This window comes from Peromyscus eremicus, chromosome 1 (genome assembly GCF_949786415.1).
Source record: "Peromyscus eremicus chromosome 1, PerEre_H2_v1, whole genome shotgun sequence".
Classification (NCBI taxonomy): domain Eukaryota; kingdom Metazoa; phylum Chordata; class Mammalia; order Rodentia; family Cricetidae; genus Peromyscus; species Peromyscus eremicus.
The window spans coordinates 176,191,880-176,212,204 of NC_081416.1; the positions used below are offsets into that span (position 1 = coordinate 176,191,880).

Consider the following 20,325-nt stretch of genomic DNA (forward strand, 5'->3'; position numbering starts at 1 on the left):
TTTTAACAGGAACTGTCGGGTATTTACTACTAGATGTAGAATGAACTGTATTCATCCCTTCTGGTGAAAATCTAATTATTTCCACCAGATCCCAAAAGTAATCTTTAATACCTTTGCACCTTAAAGTACAATCTTCTAATCTTCTCTTCATTTCTTCTTCCTTTCCTTTTGTATTTATTTAATCCTTCATTCTTCCTTCCATTTTCAATATACTTTTGGTAAGAGTTGTTAAATTTCCATCAGTAACCAAGGAGCTATTTGTGAGTGATTGTTGCCAGGAGAGGTCAAATCAATTGTCTTCAATCTAGTGGACCCTTGGCACTGGAATGGGACAGAAGGCAGGAGGCAAGCAGGAGAGTCTGAGACACAACATAGAAAAACCAGAGGTTGTAGCATGTTTATTTCTGTTGGGAGAGAGAGTGGCATGTATTTCTCTTTGGAAAACATGAGGTTTGATAGACATGAGATGAAGACTGTGATCTGCGGAGCAATTAAAATTGGGTGGCCCAAAAGAGCAAGGTGATTTTCGGTCTCTCTTCATTATTCCTTTGATTACTTTTTTTCTTTCCTTTGTTTACTTTTCTATCTTTGATTTTGTTGTTGCAATATGTTTACTTTCAGTCCATTCTTCTTATGAATTCACAAAGTCATTGTGGATGGCCATGCACTACAATTCTATGGCTTCTACTCCCCGGATCTGGGGTTGAAGATTGCCTCCCTCCTTCAGGCATCCTTTTTGTTTGTTTTTCTCTTTAATTCTGGTTTGAAGACTTTCTATCTCTGAAACCCCAGCTGGAATTCACTCTGTTGTCTGAGATGGCCTCAACTCAGATATGCACCTGCTTGTGTTTATTTAGTGCTGGGATTAAAGGTGTGTGTAGGGATTAAAGGCACCTGACTTTCTCCAAGCATTGGAATTGTAAGGCTGAATTGTGTCCCCTGCAATTCTCATGAAGGAAGTGAATAGCGAAACACAGGGGTATGTTTATGATTCTCTGGAAACAAATGTTTTCATAAGAATATTTCTTCTGGCCAACATTGCTTTAATTACTTAAAACCCAGAATATCATCAACAAACTGAAGATTCAATCATATTCACAACTTCTGGTTAATCCATTTGCAAACTTGAACATTTTTTCCTATTATGTGGATTTTTATTCACCCAGAAGAACTGAGGCTTAAGGTTTCAACATTCAAAATTATAGTAATATATTTTTAAAGGACTTCAGACTTCAGAAATATTAGTCACTGAGCTTTAAGGCTTCTTTGGGATGATTGCATTTGGGGTTCTGTCAATTTGTTGGGATTCAGCACATTTTGATATAAGACCACAGTCTTTGGGCATAAGACCTCAACATGTGGATATCAGGGGAAACAATTCAACCTAACAATCAGCGTGCTTGGAGAAATTCATTCATAATGACACAAGCCTTTAATCCCTGCACTTTAATCCCAGAGCAAGCATTTGCGAGTTTGAAATTAAACTGGACTACATAATAGTTACAGTACAGCCAGGGAGACATAGTGAGACAATGTTTTAAAAAACAGAACAGCAGCAACAACAAGACAGTAAAGAACAGACCGAAAACCAAAATGGATTCTTGAAGTAGTGAGACAGCTCTGGGCGCCCAGCACTGAGTACTTTGAAGCCATAGAATTGTAGTGCAAGATCATTGTCTACAACCTAATGAGTTTGTGAGTAGACCTGGCTAACAAGGGAGCCATTTGAAAAAACAAGCAAACACCAACAAATAAGAAGAGCAAAGAATAAAAGACAGGAAAATGTATACAAATTTCTAAAAAGTCTTAATAAATAAGAAACACAGAGACAAACATAGGAGTAATAGCTGAAGAGATCAGAGAATTAGTGAAAAGCCACTGACTACCCTTTAGCTCACCATCAAGTTGTAGTTTCCTACACCAGAGAGCTTCATCCTGCCTAACCTGAGCTTTTATTGCTTTCCTGTTCTGCTTTCTCATTGACTCTAAGACCAGCCATATGTCTTCCTAGTCACTGCCTGTCTATACAGACATCCAGGTCTGTATGGTTGGTACTGGGATTAAAGGCTTGTGTCACCAGGCTTGACTGTGTCCTTGACCACACAAAGACTCTGCCTGCCAGGTCATGGCATTAAAGGCTTGGACTACAACTGCCTGATTTCTGCTCCAGGCTCCCTATGACTTCTGATCTCCATGCCAACTTTATCTATTAACATACAAATAGAAACCACTTTTGACCACAATTAAAGTATCACCTCAGGGAAATCCACATGTTGTATATACATTTTAAGTGCACCCTAAACTACAATCCTCCTCACATATCTATCGTACATCATGTAAAACAAGTCAAACATCTTCACTTTGTCCATAGAGATGAGCCCAGGAAAGGTTGTCTTTTCTATGTTGTGCTTCAGACACCTCCTGGGCTCTTTTTCTCTGTGTGTCTCATTCCTCTGCCAAGGCTTTACCTTATTCCACTGCAGGATTTGAATTCCAAACCCTCTGGATATCAGAAATTTTTAACCAGTTTGGAATGAGCTACACGTCAGAATTCATAGTAGGTGAATGACAATCTTTATATTCCTTTCAGCATGTTACTGTCCCCTTTCACTGCAGTGACTGACTATGCTTGCTTTGGATGTGTTCTCCTTCCATGGCATAATCCAGGATTGCATAGAGATACAGAGCTGGGGGCTGAGGGAGGATTCCATGTGTAATTCAATTAGAGGGGCAAGTGTCTTTCCCGTTTGGTTAGCTTGTTTTTTTCTGCTCTAGTGAGGCTTTTCCCTGGTCTTCCTACACTAGCAGGCTGTCCTGGGACTGGAGACCCTCCAGTCCACTTAATGATTGATAGGATGAAAGTGTTGACTGCCACACCCACAAGCAGGAGGTGTGGTCCAATCTTATTATCAAGTGATAGGCATCTCAGATTGAATCACTGAAGCCAGGCACTATAAAAGGAAGTCAACTTGAACAGAACCTCAGATGAAGAAGAGCAGTGACCTGGAGACACATCGGCTCCTAGTGCCAGCTGGAATCACTGGAGAAATTCACTGTAGAGACAAGTAACTGTAGAATAGGAACATTTGACTTCTTTGTTGCTTGAGTATGTGTGTTTTGTGAATATTTGTGGGGTTTGGGAGATGCTGCTTCACAATTTTGGGAGATCTCAAAAATGTAGTGTGGTCTTTTGGAACTTTCTGATCAAGGGTTTAACCATTAAAATTCTGAAGGATAGCCATATGCTTTTTTATAGACTTGTCTTGGCTGTGCTGTGAGTTAAAGGTTGTTGGTCATTCAGTTTCAAAGTTTTTCTTATGAAAGTTTAGCTTTGTGGCTCTTTAGAATGGGAGACAAAGGTGAATCTTAATATTTGAGGTTCAGCATCTACAACTTCACCTTTTATAGGGAAGGAACAGATGGTCCTGTGCTACTGAACACCTTGCTGTTCTCTTCCTTCAGGTCTTCCCACCATCAACGTAGGATGTTTCTCTCTGATGAGTCATGTACTGTTACAGTCACATCTCTTTGTTCTGGTCTCTAGAATAAATTGTGTAGGACTCTGTTTAAGTATTTAGTGTCAAGAAAAAATGGAACTGTGTTTATTGGAATGTATCTGGGACCCATAAACTCACAGGGAGTGGCACTCTTAGGAGGTGTGGCCTTGTGGTAGAAGACTGAATGAAACATGCCTTTAATCCAGACCTTGATGTTGAGGGCACACCTTTAGAGTGGACCACACCAACTGGAGTAATTGAGTCACTATTGGGGTTGGATTTGAGGTCTTTTTCCCAAGCTTCAATCAATAAGTAAGATTATATCTGTTGATGTCTCAGCTCTAGCACCACCTCTGCCTTTCTGAGGTCATGTTCCCCAAAATGAGGGACTGAACCTCTGAACTGTAAGTGAGCCACCAAAATGAAATGTTTCCTTTATTAGAGTTTCTGTGATTATGGTGTCTTTCACAGCAATAGTAAATCCTCAATAAGATAGAAACCATCTGTGATAAGACTCTTAGTTGTTATTATTTAATTATGTTTGTTTTAATTTATAGCTTTAACATATTCACCAATTTCTTAAATAGATCTTCAAGTCACAAGAGAGATACTTGACTGAGAAAGTTGAATTTTTTGAGGAGTCTCAACAGAATGGCTTCCCAGCACAACAACTCCTTTGAACCCCAGTCACCAGAAAGTGGCCTTGTATTAGACAACAGGAACTTCATTCCAAGCCAGGACACTTCCCTACATTGGGAAGAAGATATCTGTAACTCCTCAACTGCTCAGCTCAACTTTCCCACAAATGACAATGGTTCCTGTGCAAAGCATGAGCTGCAAGCAATCTTGAAGTCATTTACCTCCTGGTTGAAGCCAGAAAAGCATAGCAAGGAGCAGATGATTTCTCAGCTGGTCTTGGCTCAGTTTCTCAAAACTGGGCACTACAAGGACAAGTCTGTCTTGAAACAGAAGTGGGAATCAAATGGCAGAAACCTGGGGAGATTCATGGAGAGTCTGACTGATGAGTGCTTGAAGCCTCTTGTCATGGTGAGTACCTTGGTTGAGAGATGGTTAAGTTATCAATCAAGACAGTCATTTATATTTGGGGAAAAGTAAGAAGATGTAGTTATTTTATATGTGAGGCTGTCCCACTCCAACAAAATATTTACAATGGAGATTATGTATTACTATAAATGTGGGCTTAAAAATGCAAGAAGGCATGGCTCTTTTGACTGATACAATTATTTAAATTCTTTCCATGGTGTTAGGGAGACTGGGAGATGATATTTGAGCAAAGCTTGTAAGTGTTTAGAATAGAGACCCTGGCTGGGATTGGAAGATGGCTCATTTAGGTAGGTGATTATATTGTAATTATGAGTATTTAGTTGGAATTGTAGCACACATTTAAAATTCTGGCTCTCAGATCTAGCCTGTTATTCCAGGACCTGGCCGGTGGAAACTGGGGATCTAATTGGCTTAATGGTTTTCTAAATTGTCTACTACATGCCATTAAGTTCCTATGTAAAAAACTGAATGTGCAGGAATGTAGAATATGATTTCTGATGCTGAAATGTGGCTATTAAATGCACATTCAACACCAACACATCCCTAAGAAAAGTCCTGATGAATAATAAAGGGCTGCAATTCAAAGTTTTAGAACTGAAATTCTTAATTTGGATGTAACTACATTGAAACTTCTTTAAATGTCTAGGTCTGCATAATTCTCAGTTACTCTCAGAAATGGTCAAGATGGTGACATTTTTCAAACACCCCATACATACATTTCTAAATGTTATGGTTGAAATAACTTCTTATTGCCTTAAACTTTTAAATTTGGATATTAGTTGGTTTGTTTGGTTGCTTGGTTAGGGTTTTTTTCCCATTTGGGACTGACTTTTGTTCAACTGGCTTGAGTAGGATTCAGAGGAATTATACTTTCCCAGCACTTCAAGTACTGGATTAAAACTGTCCACCACCACACCCTGATGTTTATTTCAGGTTTTTACTCTATGCACACATTGTCATTTTAGTTTGTTTTATCCCACATTTCACTCTTTTGATTTTGTTTTAAGTGATCATTTCATGATTGAAACTGAATTCCAAATAAAATGCTGTCACGTTCCTAACAGCAGAGACAGCATGTTTAGGTGGAGACAATATATGTGTTAGAAGTGTTTCAGTCAGATGTGAGTTGTACTAAGGACTTAATAATAGAAAACAACATCCCTTAGAAATAGAGCTATGATACTAAGGGCATCATCAACCAAGGGTTTTTATCTAGAGTTAGTATTTAAATTTAGCAACCAAAAATATAGGTATTGGAAATACAACCCACTCCCACAGCAAAGTGAAGTGACAGTGTAAGAGATAGGGACCACTGACAGACTAATGGCCGGAAGTGGGGGATGGGAAATCCTCAGCTATCTGGGAATGAAAATGTCAGAGTTAATCGCATGAAAGCAGAAAGTTACAATTGCCAATATGACACCAGGACACCAAAAGGACATCAATTACACAGTTACTGTAGACATCCTAAGAATTTCAGAAACAAACTAACTATTACTAATCAAAGGCTGAATAAGGAGCTTCTAGCATAGCAGCCATCTTTCAGACAAAGAATACAGAAATATTAAGGGTTCTGGGCACTGATTAACAACTATAGATCCTGGGTGCAAGAGAAGGAGGAAAAATAAGGAGCTACAAATTAAGGAGACACAGAGAAACACTAGCCATACAACTCTTTGTTAAACAGAAAAAAAATATTAGAACAGATAACACCCATCAATTAACAGAGGAGGCCCCAGAGGTGCAAGCCCCACAGGCAAGTCTATGTCAGAATTTTTACAGGCTCCTTTGGGTCTTCTCGATCTCCAGACTACCTCCCTCCTTGACATGTCCTACCTAGCCTTGGTGTCTTCTCAGTGAACCAGCTATCTCATTATAGTTGCCCTAGATTTGGTGGAATGGGGACAGTCCTTGGAAAAAAATGAGAAGCCTTTTTTGATGGAGTAAGTCTCTATTTTCTGGATTGGAACAGGAATACCTTTCCTTGTTCAATGCATTGACCAGGTGAAGAATAAGTTGTGGCTAGACATTGCAGAAACCGAACCTTACCTTTTCCCTTGGTACAGTGACTCAACACTTGCAAATACATTGTGAATAAGGACTTTAGAGAACATAACTTGTGAATGACAGAATAACACCATTAGAGATGAGAGATAGACAAATGACCTAACTCATAGTTCAGTGATCCTGTGCAATCAGTTAGAGGACAGGTTTTCACTCATCCACAAATCCACAGATTCATTGGTAATGGTCCTCTGGCTTTGTTTACAGGTTCACGTCTCCATGCAGGGGCAGGAAGCCCTCTTTTCTAAGAATATGTCCTTAGAAGAAACCATCAACCTTCTGAAAGGGCAGCAATCAGCAAGAAGTTCAATACAAGAGAGTGCAAGGACACCCTTGCCAATCCCCCAAGACATGTTATTGACAACAGGTAAGTGTCAGGAAGCTGCACAGAGGAAGGGTGTTGTGTCGGGATCTTTTCTGGGCACAGTTTCATAGACTGTCTTATTTCCACAGGACATGAAGACTGGGAAGATGGCCAAAACAATGGCTGGAGCACTAGTGATGTCAATGATGGGGATAGTCATCCTGGAAATGAGATTGACTCCCTTTCCCTTATCCAACAAGTTCAGTTTAATGAACCTAAAGACAGAAGAGTTTCTGATGGAAATCCTCTGGATTTAAGCAGAACAAGTCAAGTCACCTCTAGGTACCAGGAAGAAATTCATAGAGGAACTTCTTCTGAAGATGTCCCTATGGAGGTACAACCAGAGATGATCTCCAGTCCAGAGCAGACAGAAGACTGCCAGAATCATGATGCAAGCTCCACACATGGGGGTCGCCAAAAGAGACCCCTCAGAGACCCAAAGACATACAAATGTCAGGAATGTCCCAGAACCTTTAAATATCCCAGTAGACTTGCTGCCCACCAGAGAATACACAAGAAGCAAAAGTCATTTGTCTGTAAAACATGTGATAAGGGCTTTTATACTCGCTCAGACCTGAGAGTACATAAGGTCATACACCAGGAAAATAAACCTTTCGAATGTAGTACTTGTGGAAAGTCTTTCAGCAATCAAACCAATCTGAAAGCTCATGAGAGGATTCACACAGGAGAGAAGCCCTACACCTGCTCCCTGTGTAACCATAGCTTCCGTCAGTCATCCACATACCACCGTCACCGGAGGAATTTCCACAAAGCAGAATGAACTGTGTACCTTCCTCACCAGATGATAGCAGGGCTCCAGCTTACTGTTTCATCTGTAGATGAGGAAGCATGTAGCTTCTAAACAGGAAGTAACCATTGGAGACATGATTTGTAACTTCTGGATTGTTCCATCTGTCTGTGTGGATAAAGAAGATGAGTCTGTTTTATGTTAAGTAATATTTTTCTAAAGCATTAAATAGCTTATAATTTCTGCCTGATATATATTAAATAAATGAATGGAATTGTAATACAATTGCCTCTCATGTATATTTTGTGTGGCTTGTGCTTGTGATTTTGTGAGTTTTTGTCTGCTTTTTTTTTTGGCCTCAGTTCCACAGCACGAGTGGACAATAGAGAACTGTGTTGTCAGTTCTTTAATTTTGCCTTGTTTGAGACAGTGTCTTTCTTGTTAGGAGCTTTGTACGTAAGTATGTCTGGTACTACAGATTCCAAACATTCTCTGCTCTGCAGCCCTTATCTCTACAGGTTCATGTCAGTGCCCTGCCATTCCCTCTGACTTTGATACCCCATTAAAGTTTCAATCCCAAGTCTCAGGCTTGCAATGTAAATGCATTGCCCTCTCAGCCATCTCCCATGCTATCAGTGATTACTGCTTAAAGTTCAAGAATGTGCCCCCACAGGTTGGACAGGGTCCTGATGTAGAGTAAAAAGCTTCAGTTGCTCACAGTGGCTCAAACGAGCCATCCCTATCAGTTCCATTATAGTCCCACTGTAATGTTCATAGCTCTATCCACAGGTCCCTAGAAACTTGTGGAATAGAGGGAGCTGTGTGGATGCTGACCTCACGTAATGACAAATAGAAGGCAATTGGCAAATGTTTTCAATGAATGAACTTTAAAAGTATCTTACAGAAAGGAAAAAGGACTAATATGTATATTGTAAAACAGGGTTCTGTGCAGAGTTGAAGACAAGCATAGGCTGATTGAGATGTTGGCATCTGTGTATGTGTTGGTGATTTCCAAGTTGAAGCCTAGCTGAGTTCAAGTAACCTGTAGACGTGTTGTGGCAAACCATGATATCCCCCTGATGTACGTAGTACAGCCTTACAGCTAGCCACCAGGAGCCTTCAATTTATTAAAATACAGAATGAGCTGACATGAATACCAATACAATTTATACATTTTGACTCTGAAGTTCTTTTTTTGTTTGTTTGTTTTTTTCAAGACAGGGTTTCTCCATGTAGTTTTAGTGCCTGTCCTGGATCTTGCTCTGTAGACCAGGCTGGACTCAAACTTAAAGGGATTTGCCTGGCTCTGCCTCCCACTGTGCTGGGATTAAAGGGGTATGCCATCTCCACCTGGCCACTTTGAAGTTCTTATTGTTGGCATACCTTGTGGCTGATCCATTCCCCAGCATTTGGCTTTCTGATCCCTTTCCTTATGATATGTTCTCCAGTCTTGTTTTTTTTTTTTTTTTTTTCCTCATGAGACTTGTAGATTGGCGGGATTTAGTCTCTCAAGATTTCAGTATTAAAGATTCCTGGATTGTGATGGTGGGGATTTCTTAGCCTTTTCATCTTTAGAGATTGTAGCCTATGTGGGATTAGAGAATTTTGGAGTAGAATCACCGTTTTCCATGTTTCTAAATGAGGTCATATCCTAGGTTTGGGGGTTAAGACCTGTACATGTGAGTGTCAGAAAACAGAATTCAGCTGATAACAATGAGATATCCTGATGGCATGGAGCATTCCTGCACCATAGTACCTGGGAGATGTGGTCAGGAGGATCATAAGTTCAGTCCTTCTCTGCTACATAGTGTGTTCCAGGCCACCCTTGCCTACATGAGAGCTTTTCTAAAGACAACAAAATGAAAAAATCACACACACCAAGTAAAAGCAAAGGTTCAGTTTTTGATGCCCATTGTGGCAGATGTGTGTAATCCAACATTCAAATGCACTTGTTCTCAACCTGTGGGTCTCAACTGCTTTGGAGGCCAAGTGACCCTTACACAGGCATCCTATATCCTGCAATAAGCTATTTATATTACAATTCATCAAAATATCAAAATTACAGTTATGAAGATGCAACAAAAATAATTTTATGTTTGGCTGTCACCACAACATGAGTAATTGCAATAACAAGTTAGTGTATTATGAGTAGGATAGAGAATCAGTGTTCAAGCAGTTGAGGCAGAAGGATCCAAATCACAATGCTAGTGGGGACGCATGCCCTAATCCTGTGTAATCAAACCAACAGTAATGTTTGTCAAGAAATATACATGTGGACAATACGGCTATCTCAGAAAGACCGTTTTAGGGTGAAAAATCAAACTCATTAATCTGGCCATATTCTTCAGCCACAAGTGCCTGTAATCATAAGAACATTTAAAGGGAAACATATGTAAAATTTCTTGAAGATAAATCACATGAGAACTTCTTTGTAACATAAAGTGTATCAGAAAAACCATGCTGATTCCACAAACTGGGATTCAGAAGGAAGACTTAGTTCTTCATTTTGCAAGAAAATCTTAACTCTCAGAGACATGAAGTATCAAATATTGATGAAATTCCATTGGATTTAAGAAGGTGTAGTTTATTGCCTCTCATATGTAGACACTACAGTTCAAGTGAAGTGGCTGGTCTGACAATGTTGTGTAAATATGGATGGAAAAGGGTCACCTTAAGAAAACAGTCAGGACACACCCTCCAAGACTGCAACTTTTTCCTGAGACAGAGCCTGCCAGCACCCGATGGGACTAAGAGGTGAGTCTTTATCCTCATACCCGAAAACACGTCCCACCCCTTAGGATTTGGGCCGAGGGGCACAACCCTATGCCCCTACACTCTCACTCATTGGAGTTCCAGTTTCAGGCCAGTTGGTAGGCAGACCTCCTGCACACAGGTCAGACTGCTCCCATCCCCTATCATACCCTGTAACCCAAGCCCCACCTCCTCAAATCCCACCCACCCACTGGGACTGCAACTGTTTTCTGAGATAGAGCCTGCCAGCACCCAACTGGACCAAGAGTCCAGTAGACAGGCAGACATCCTGCATACAGGTCACACTACCACCATATACCACATGGTAAGACTGCAGCTGCTCCCTGAGACAGAGCCCACTAGCGCCAGTTGGACAAAGAGCTGATCCCTGAGACAAAAAGTTCATCAGCACCGACTAGACCAAGAACTTTTTTTTTGATTAGACAGGATTAGGGTATGTGTCCCCACTAGCATTGTTATAGTGGCAAAGCCCATATTGTGTAAGGTAATCTAATAAATAATAATAATAATAATAATAATAATAATAATAAAAAATTACAACTGTAAATGTATCATAATATATCTATATCTATATCTAATATATAATATATATTAGAAATCATTTACTCAAGAATTAAGGAAAACAATATTTTTCTTTTTATTAATTAAACATATATTACACTTATGATTTGTTATATATATAAGTATAAATATATTTATAATATATGGATATATAGATGTAAAGCCTGAAATCTATCAGGCTGATGATCAAGACTAACCATCAACAACAATCTGTGAGATTTTTAATCACAGTGATGATGCTGTATGCATAGCCACTTAGACATGTGTTGCACGAATCTTAAAATGTCTTTTAATAAAAAGCCCAGGCCAGATATTGGAGTAAATGCTGAAAGATCAGAGAGACAAAGGAACAAGCTACTGCCATATCTTACCTCTAGAACTCTTCAGCCTAAAAAGCTCTAAGTCCTAACTCAAAAGTCTCCAGCAAAGAAAGTCTTTATTTCCTGTCTCATCATAGCTTATATCCCTTTCTCTCCCAAGTATTAAGGGGGTGTATGCTTCCCAAGTACTGGGATTAAAGGTGTGTGCCACTACTGCCTGGCTCTGTTTCTCCCCTAGACTAAATCTATATCATAACTTCCAGGGTGACTTGACCTCACAGAAGTTCATCTGTAAAGCCACCTAGGTCCAAACATTATATTCCTTGTCCTCCTATCACCTTATCTTCTGAACCCCTGGTCCCTTCTCCCAAGACTCTGACACTAATGAATGACTTGCTTGCCCATTTCCCATGGGAACACACAGGAGAACTTACAGATACCCAGAAGAAATGCACTCAACAAATAAATGACATACATCTCACCATTTTTAAAAATATTGTATGCAATTGTTATATCATAATCCACAGTGGTTTTTTTTAATGCTTTTTAGAAAATGTTTTGGAAACTTTAGTCAGGTATATAATGAAATATGAGCCTTTATATATCCTCTATTCGTTCACTCCAATCCTTCTTGTATCGCTTTTCATATGACCCATCTCTAAAATCCTGTCATTCTTTTTGATAGCATATAAGACTATTTAGTGCTTCCTAAACAAGCATGAGTGTAGGATCATCCACCAAGTGTAGGAAACCTACCAGTGACTACAAACTCAAAGATAATGATTTCCCTTATCCAGTAGCTGTCAACTGCCAATAGCTCATCAGTGAGGCATTGGACCTGAAGAACTTCTGCTCCACAAATGCATAGAATTAAAACTAGTATTATAACTAGACTAAAGACCTCTGTATGTAAATCATGAGTTTAAAACTTTACAGCTCTGCCCAACGTCAGAGTTGCAGTTGTCTTTCAAAGGATAGTATCACAAAGCACCCAAAGAAAACCCTGCAATTTCTTTGCTTGCCAAGTATCCTGAAAAATGGCTATGTCTCAGGGAGTTTGTCACTCTGAGCATTGCACCCCCTCTCTCTTATTTCAGACCTTGGATGCTTGGATTACCATGGTAAAGGCTATGCTCTTTATCATCTATTCTAAGAATGTGCTGTGAATTTTAGAGTTCTGAAACTTTTCTCAGCATTGCAAGGAGTCTTCTGTTAGAAATGTATGGATAGTCAGACAAGAGAGGAGTTAAGAATGAGAGCTGAAAAGAAGATGTTGAGAAGCAGTAGAATATAGAGAGATGAGCAGAGAGATCAGAAGCTTACATAACATAATAAAATGAATGGACTGAAAGAGCATGGTGTGCGTAGATTTATTCATAACCTCAGATAAGTAGAGTTTTCTAGCTGTTTGTAGGTTCTTACTTGCACACCTGGAGAAAGCTTTGGGTGCTGGACTTTAAAGCCTTTGTTAGTGAAGGGGGTCAGGAGGTCCCACTACTGGCTGAATATTAGCTATTGGTCACAGATGGCTTCTGGGAGACAAAGTGTCAGATTTCTTTGAGTATTCAACTTTAAGAGGCTAACAGTGTTTCCATATGTGTCCCTGAATTAGGCACATACTATATTCAGTAAGTAGACTCAGTGTTTGTTTTGAGGACATGAGATTTGGAGAGAATGCTGGTGGAGGGTATGAAAAGTAAACTGAAAAGGAGACAAAGGAAGTGCAATGAACTAAATGGCATACACATCTATGAAATAATCAAAGAAACATTTTAAGTAATAAATTATATAAATCTGTTTTAAACTAATTTGATTTGTGATCAAGAAGTCAGTGAAACCTGTATTCACTGAGATAGAGAAACTTCACTAACTTTCTTGTGAAACAGACCTCAAAGTTTCTAATGCCATCCACAAGAGACTTAGACTTGAGGGATCATGAAAACTCAATGCCTCCTAACCACACTTTGCCTCTGTGGAGATATTCACCAGAACATCTTAAGTATCTTTGTTAATGAGCATCTGGAAAAGTTTAATGAATTATTTTGTCTCCCAAAGCCAACACTGTCATTGTCACTGCAGATGAAATGAAAATTGCAGTTCTGGAGGGAGGTGAGGTCGCAGACTTCTATCTCAGGTTTGACATGATTCTCTTACAAGTGCTTCTTAATCCTCAGTATCTCTCCATTGACCCTACCTTCCTGCAGATGATGAAGCCTGTTGAGTACTTTGTATTTCAGGTTGGGTGGAATATCCATCCAAAGGCGAGGTCTGCATAAGTGCTCATGTCTGGTAATGGGAATCTGTGGTAGAACCAGGTCTGTTGAACAGAGAGAGAAAGCACAGGTATAACTCATTAACTAAAGAGGGACTGAGAAATATACACATTTTTTAACATTGTTTCCTCCTTGTTGGTTCTTACTCCTATGTAAGGTCCCCACTAAAGATAACTATGGGTAGAGTAGGATAATGCAGGCCAACTGTGAAGGTCCTGAAGGACAATTGTAATAAGTCAATGTGATAATTCGGCCTACCTTCCATGAGTGTTGATTATTTTTGAAGTATTATTATTATGAGTGAACATATCATGATTTTTTCTGATAGCAGACAATATAATGTGACTATAAGAAGCACACAACCATGGGAAGGTCCCAGATGTGAATGTTTCTTGAGTTAAAAATTCTTCTTATGTGACACTGTATTTATCACCTGGTTATACAGGCAGTGGTAACTTTGTGTTGAATGGCCAGTGGTAAAATATCTGGTTTGAAAACTCTTTCTCTTGAACTTGGAAAGGCAACAAGGAAAAGAAGGTAGAGTGTAATTATTGGGCAATGACAAGCAGGACCATAATAATTCAAATCTAATCAACACAGTATGGAGGGTAGGATGAATTTTCCTATTGACTTATTACAATAGTCCTTAAGCACCCTCACAAATGGCTTGCGTTATTCTGGGGTATCCAAAGTCACTGAGTGGGGGACTTATATTACAGTAAAAATCACAGGACTGCAAAAAGTCAGGTACACATCCATATTTCTCAGTCACTGCTAAGTTATGGTGTTATTCTTGTGTCATCTCTTTCTGTTTTACACATCAGTTTTTACCCATTATTTCCAATTCCAGTTATCTCCCCTGTGTTAGTCTTACTTTAACCTTAAGCAGAATGTGACACCATTCCTTTTGTTACTGTTTATTGTTATTGATTTTAGAACATAGGGCTTTGTGCTTTGCAAGCCTGGGCTCTACCACTCTGCTACTTCTGTAGACACTCATCCTATATACCATTGGAGAATGTTTAAGGAATCTCTTTATTCTGATTATTCTTTATAATCTAATGTACACTATCTGAATTTTAAATCATCATGAATTTCACTATATTGTATAAATCAATATAATAATAATAAAATATTCCTGTTATTGAGGTGCCTAATTTTTATCTCATCATTTTTAAAGCATGGGTAGGAAGGTCTCTGTGAGTTTGAGAGCAACATGATCTACAAAATTAGTTCCAGGATAGCCAGAGGTACATAGTGGCACACTGACTTGAAAATAAAAACAGGAAGGTATTAGCAAATAAGTGGAGAATTTTCAGTCATTTGTTTTGGTCATTCAGTTTTATTCTCATGCTGTTATTTGTTATTCACATGTTAGTATTTTATATTGCATTTTACGGAGTAAGAGTGTTAGTAATTCCTCATTAGTTTCCAATGTAGTTTTTATATGTGAAATGATAATAATGCATATTTCTGGTAGAATCATAAACTCGTAGTGTATCTCATACTTGTGAAATTAAACTGAGAGTTGGGGCAATATTCTATTATGTCAAATCAAACTTAGAACACTGTATTTATTTACAAACTTGAAAGCCTTATTTGCACCTTGCACTGTTTTATGGAGGAAACATTCATGTTGAAGTGAAAACTAAATTTTAAAAAGATGTTTTTATTTGTCTCTTCTTATTTTGTGTATATGAATGTTTTGCCTGCATGTATATGTGTGCAATGTGGGAATTCAGTGCTTACAGTGGTCATATGAGGGTGTCAGTGTCCACTGGAACTGCCATTGCAGTTAATTGTGGGCCACGAAATGGGTGCTGGGGACCAAACCCAGGTCGTCAGCAAGGGCAGCAAGAGTTCTTTAACACTGAGCCTTTTCTCTAGTCCTCTCAGATGAAAATTAACACCAAAAAGCATACAAGTACATAACAACAAAATAAAAATATCAGGTGGGAGACACAACCGTGTAAGAAGTAAATGTGTTTGACAACGTGTATCACGGCTTTATAATCACAGACTGAGGTCACTGTGTTTGTGATACACTTGCCATTTTCATGACCTTTTTGTATCCACTTTGCAACAAAAGCTGTTGGATTAAAAAGGCATTCATCCTCGTTGTTTCTCAGATCAGATCATGACAATATACACCTAATACAGCTAAAAAAAAAGAAAAAAGAAAAGTAAAAAAACCAAGGAAAGTGTCAAACTAAAAGGATAACAGGGACTCAAATATTTCCAGTGCTATCTGCCATATATACACTTAATTCATAAAACTTTTATTTGCCTTTATACACTCAATCCTTAACAAATAAACACAGTGACTATTTATTAGTGAGAATATTGGGGTTCAGTGGATGTGATCAGTAACGTCTTGCCTTGTGTGCAATGCCCTATGCCTGTGAAAACAAATATTCATTACCAGAATTGGGCAGTGTGACCTTACAAATCTGTGCATAGGAGTAGTCACAGTCATGGTCTTTGGTCCCTATTTATTTTACCATTTTTCTTCACTAAAATGAATGCAGGTGGACACTGAAATACTCAATTCTAAAAGATGTGGTACAGACATTTCCTAGTTACTCTTATTCAAGGAATTTCCAAGGCCACAGCAGGTCTTAGCATGGAGCATCTTGTTGATACTTCTCCATTCTCACAGATGCAGCGGGGTAGGTACATTGGCATCAATTTCCTGGAAATGGGCCTGGCATCTCAGCAAGGAAACAGTGCCAGGAAGGTAGACCTTTGAAAAGCATCCTGGGATGTTGTGTTTTTATGTGTCCAGTGTTGGATGATGTGTATCCTAAATAATGTCAAGTGTCCTATATATACGATCATCATATGAGCCAGCCAATGCATAAATAGAGAACATACTTATGACACTGTTCTGACAAACATTTCAATGAATTCACAGGTCAGTCAGTATCAGTGTTCACAAATATTGCATGGTGTTCATTAGAAAATTGGTATCATTGTTATTCCACGATTTTCATGTGCAGATGTCAGCTGCCATTCAACCAACAAAATTAAACCATTCTCATTTTTGTTTGTGATTTATATTTTTTAAGACTTAAAACTAATAACCATGAATTGCATGGGATTTCTCAGGGAACCCATCACTGGGAACTCAGTGGTATATAGCAAAATCCAATAGTGTAAGATTTTAAGTGGTGTCCATGTATAAAAGTCTATTGTGTATATGTTGATTATTTAATCATGGGCTATTAATTGATCATGTGGGTGATTTTCATGGTGATGCTCCTAAGACTACTACTGTATTATACACTTCAAATTTCTTCAGTAACCAAAGGAAATTTACTTTGGTGTTGTATTGGTTTGAATAGGTAGGTATGTTCCCCACAAACCCATGTGTTTGAAATCTTGGACTATAGGTAGTGACACTGTTAGGAGGTGTGGCATTGTTGGAGCAGGTGTGGTCTTGTTGGAAGAAGAGTGTCATTGTGGGTCAGGCTTTGAGTTGTATATGCTCAAGTTATGCCCAGTGTGGGACTGAGTTCACTTCCAGTTGCCTGTGGATCCTGATGAAGAAATCTCAGCTACCTCTCCAGCTCCATATCTGCCAGCACTCTGACATGTTTCCCACCGTGGAGATAATGGACTCAACCTCTGAAACTGTAAGAGAGCCTCAATTAAATATTTTCCTTTATCAGGGTCATAGTGTGTCTTCACAGCAATGGAAACTCTAACTAAGACAGAAGTTATTCTTAGGCCTGGAGTTATTGCCATGCACGTTTGTATTTCTTCTTCTTAAGCAGATGTGATCAGTTTGGCACAGCATTGGGTGTTACATTCAGGCACATTGCCACGATAAGAGGTTTATCTACAAACAAGACAAAGCTTGGTATTTAAGCCTTTATTTTTCATTTTATTTTCTTTTATTTTTAGTTAGCTTAAATGTACCCAGTTTCTTTAAGGCTTCTTCATATTTAATATTTTAGTTCAAACAATCCTTCCTCTCCTCATCTCACTGCTCCTTTTCCATCTTATCCATTGCATGCACATTATGTTCCTTCTGTTCTCAGACCTTTTGTGCTTTCTTTCCTTCCACAGCCTCTCTCATGCAGTCTCTTTTAACTGTCTTATGGCCCAAATCTAGTTTGTTGGGATCAACATATGTTTGTTCCACATAAACATGTGTTTCTTACGCCTATAACTAATGAAACCACATTGAGACAGATAATACGCCAGTTACCTTACTGGGACTGTCCTACCTCACTGAATAGAATGCTTTCTATATTCTGCTGTAGCCATCCACTAGGGTGTTTCACAATACCAGTAAATGGAGAGTGTGTACTGCTAGTATCTAGTAGTTCTTAATGTTATAGCTCTTATATCCAGTTTATTTTAACTTTTTCAGGTCCCAAGATTCTTACCCAATTTTCCTCCACTTCTTGATTGTTCAGTTGACTGTCTTTGCATGGCTGATGATTATTCAGAGCAATTGTGCCTTATCTGGGACTGTATGGTTCAGCCTGGTATTGATTTACAGCTGTTTTTGTCTACTTCTTCAGGGTAGTATCAGCTACTTTAGAGGATTTCAGACACCTGGAAATCTTGCATTATATATGTTCTATGGGCTGTCATTTTTCACTGTCTCTCATGGGCACATGTCACATCATCATGAATGTTTCATTTTCTATGAAACTTGTTGGCTCTCATTCTATCGTTATGGACATCCTGAGTTATTGCTCATTCTCATAGTGATTGATATACATGGAAAGTAACTAAACTTGTCAAACTTTTGAGGAAGAGGTCTGGTTAAGTGTTTAGGCTAACCTTGAACACCTTAGCTTCAAAGAACTTTTGTTTCAGTCTTCCAGTAGTCCAATCAATTTAAGGCTTTTCCTCCACTGCAGGTTGTAAATATTTGCCAGTATTTTTCTGACCAGATGAATTGTGTGTCCATATTCTGAAGGTAATTGTACCAAATCACATAATGGACTTCTGGAATGTGGCAATGAGAATTCTTTTCTTACCACAAATTACAATTGGAATGCTGGGAAATTCCTCTCTAATTTTCTACTATTTAATCCTTTACTGTAGAGAATACACATTAAAGCCCACAGATTTGATTCTCATGCACCTAATGGCAGCCAATGCTTTGATCATTCTCTCTGCAGGAGTGCCCCAAACAATGGCAGCATGGGGACTTAAACATTTCTTGGATGATTTTGGATGCACGCTCCTATTGTACATTCAAGGATTTGTCAGGAGTGTGTCCACTGGCATCATGTGCCTCTTGAGTGTCTTTCAGGCCTTGACCATTAGTCCCGGGAAGTCCTGTTGGAAGGATCAAAAAGTCAAAGTTGAAAAGAACATTGGCTGCCACATTTTCCTCCTCTGGGTCATGTACATATTGATAAATTTCATTCATATTGCAATGAATCCTTTTGTCAACAGGATTAGCAAAAATGTGACAAGAAGACGAGACTTTGAATACTGTTCCATCGTAGTTCAATATGAAATTTCTGAATATCTCTATGCAGCACTGGTGGTGTTCCCTGAAGTCTTCTTTTCTGTGCTCATGGCCTGGTCCAATGGATCCATGATTGTCATTCTTTATAGACATAAACAGAAGGTCCAACACATCTGTAGCTCTCATGGTTCCAGGAGAACTTCCTCTGAATCCAGAGTCACCCATAACATTCTGATCTTAGTATCTACCTTTCTAGCTTTTTATACTTTCTTCTCCATCTTAAGAGGCTTCATTAGTCTTTTGTATTATCAAAATTGGTGGCTGATAAACATCAATCGCTTAACTTCTCTCTGCTTTCCATGTTTTGTACCATTTTTTCTCATGTATCATTACTCTATTGTATCCAAGCATTGTTTGGTCTAGATAAGGAATAAAAAGAATGTAATCTCATTTTTAACTGTGGAAATGATATGTTTTGCTTGGTACTTAGTTGTTTACACACCTTTCACACTCAAAAGGTCAATACAGGAAGTTAAATTGGTAAATTTTTGTCTTTTTAGGAGTAGCTGAATTGATTATGGCCATTTGTTAGGTGATTAAATAGCAGCCTGAAGGATCAAATCCTAATGTGTGAGGCCCATTGTATTCTTCCACTTGAAGGCTGAGAGTCTTCCCTTTGCCCATCTGATAAACAAAGGAGCCAGCAAAAAGATGCCAATAAAAAAACCTTTTATGTGGCTTTCATTCTGTCAGGGAATCTTGGCTACTTGGTGATTTCACTGGGAGCTATCTATCCTATATTCTAATTGCACAAAGATGGAAATAGGGCATGGCCATGAACTTGGGACAGGGTGCCCATGTCCCATCACAACTGCTGTGGTCTGCACCAACATAAGAAGAAAATAAGATTAATATCTTTCATCTATACAAAAATCAATTAAAAATGACTGATGGTTGTGGGGTAATTCTGAATTTTGTTTGCTAGTATTTCATAGAGAATTTTAGAATTGTCAGAGATATTGACTTGTAATTTCCTTTGCCATTGTTCTGTCTTCATCTGGTTTGGCATCAGTGTATTGCTGGCTTCACCAAAAGAGTTTGATAGAATTTAAAACACCCATAATAGAAATCATTTTGTTGTTTCTCATATAAACAGAAAAAGGAACAACTATTTGTCCCAGCATTCTGCTCCTGGGCATATACCCAGAGAACTCCCTATCATTC

At 38.7% G+C, this 20,325-nt stretch overlaps 1 protein-coding gene across 1 annotated transcript; it reads left to right on the forward strand.

Annotated features, from left to right (window-relative positions):
* Positions 1-4,148: 4,148 nt before the first annotated feature.
* Positions 4,149-7,771, forward strand: LOC131900650 (zinc finger and SCAN domain-containing protein 4-like). Its single transcript, XM_059251991.1, has 3 exons — positions 4,149-4,544; positions 6,834-6,993; positions 7,080-7,771. The coding sequence occupies exons 1-3, from the start codon at positions 4,149-4,151 to the stop codon at positions 7,769-7,771; spliced, it is 1,248 nt and encodes a 415-aa protein (XP_059107974.1).
* Positions 7,772-20,325: the final 12,554 nt, after the last annotated feature.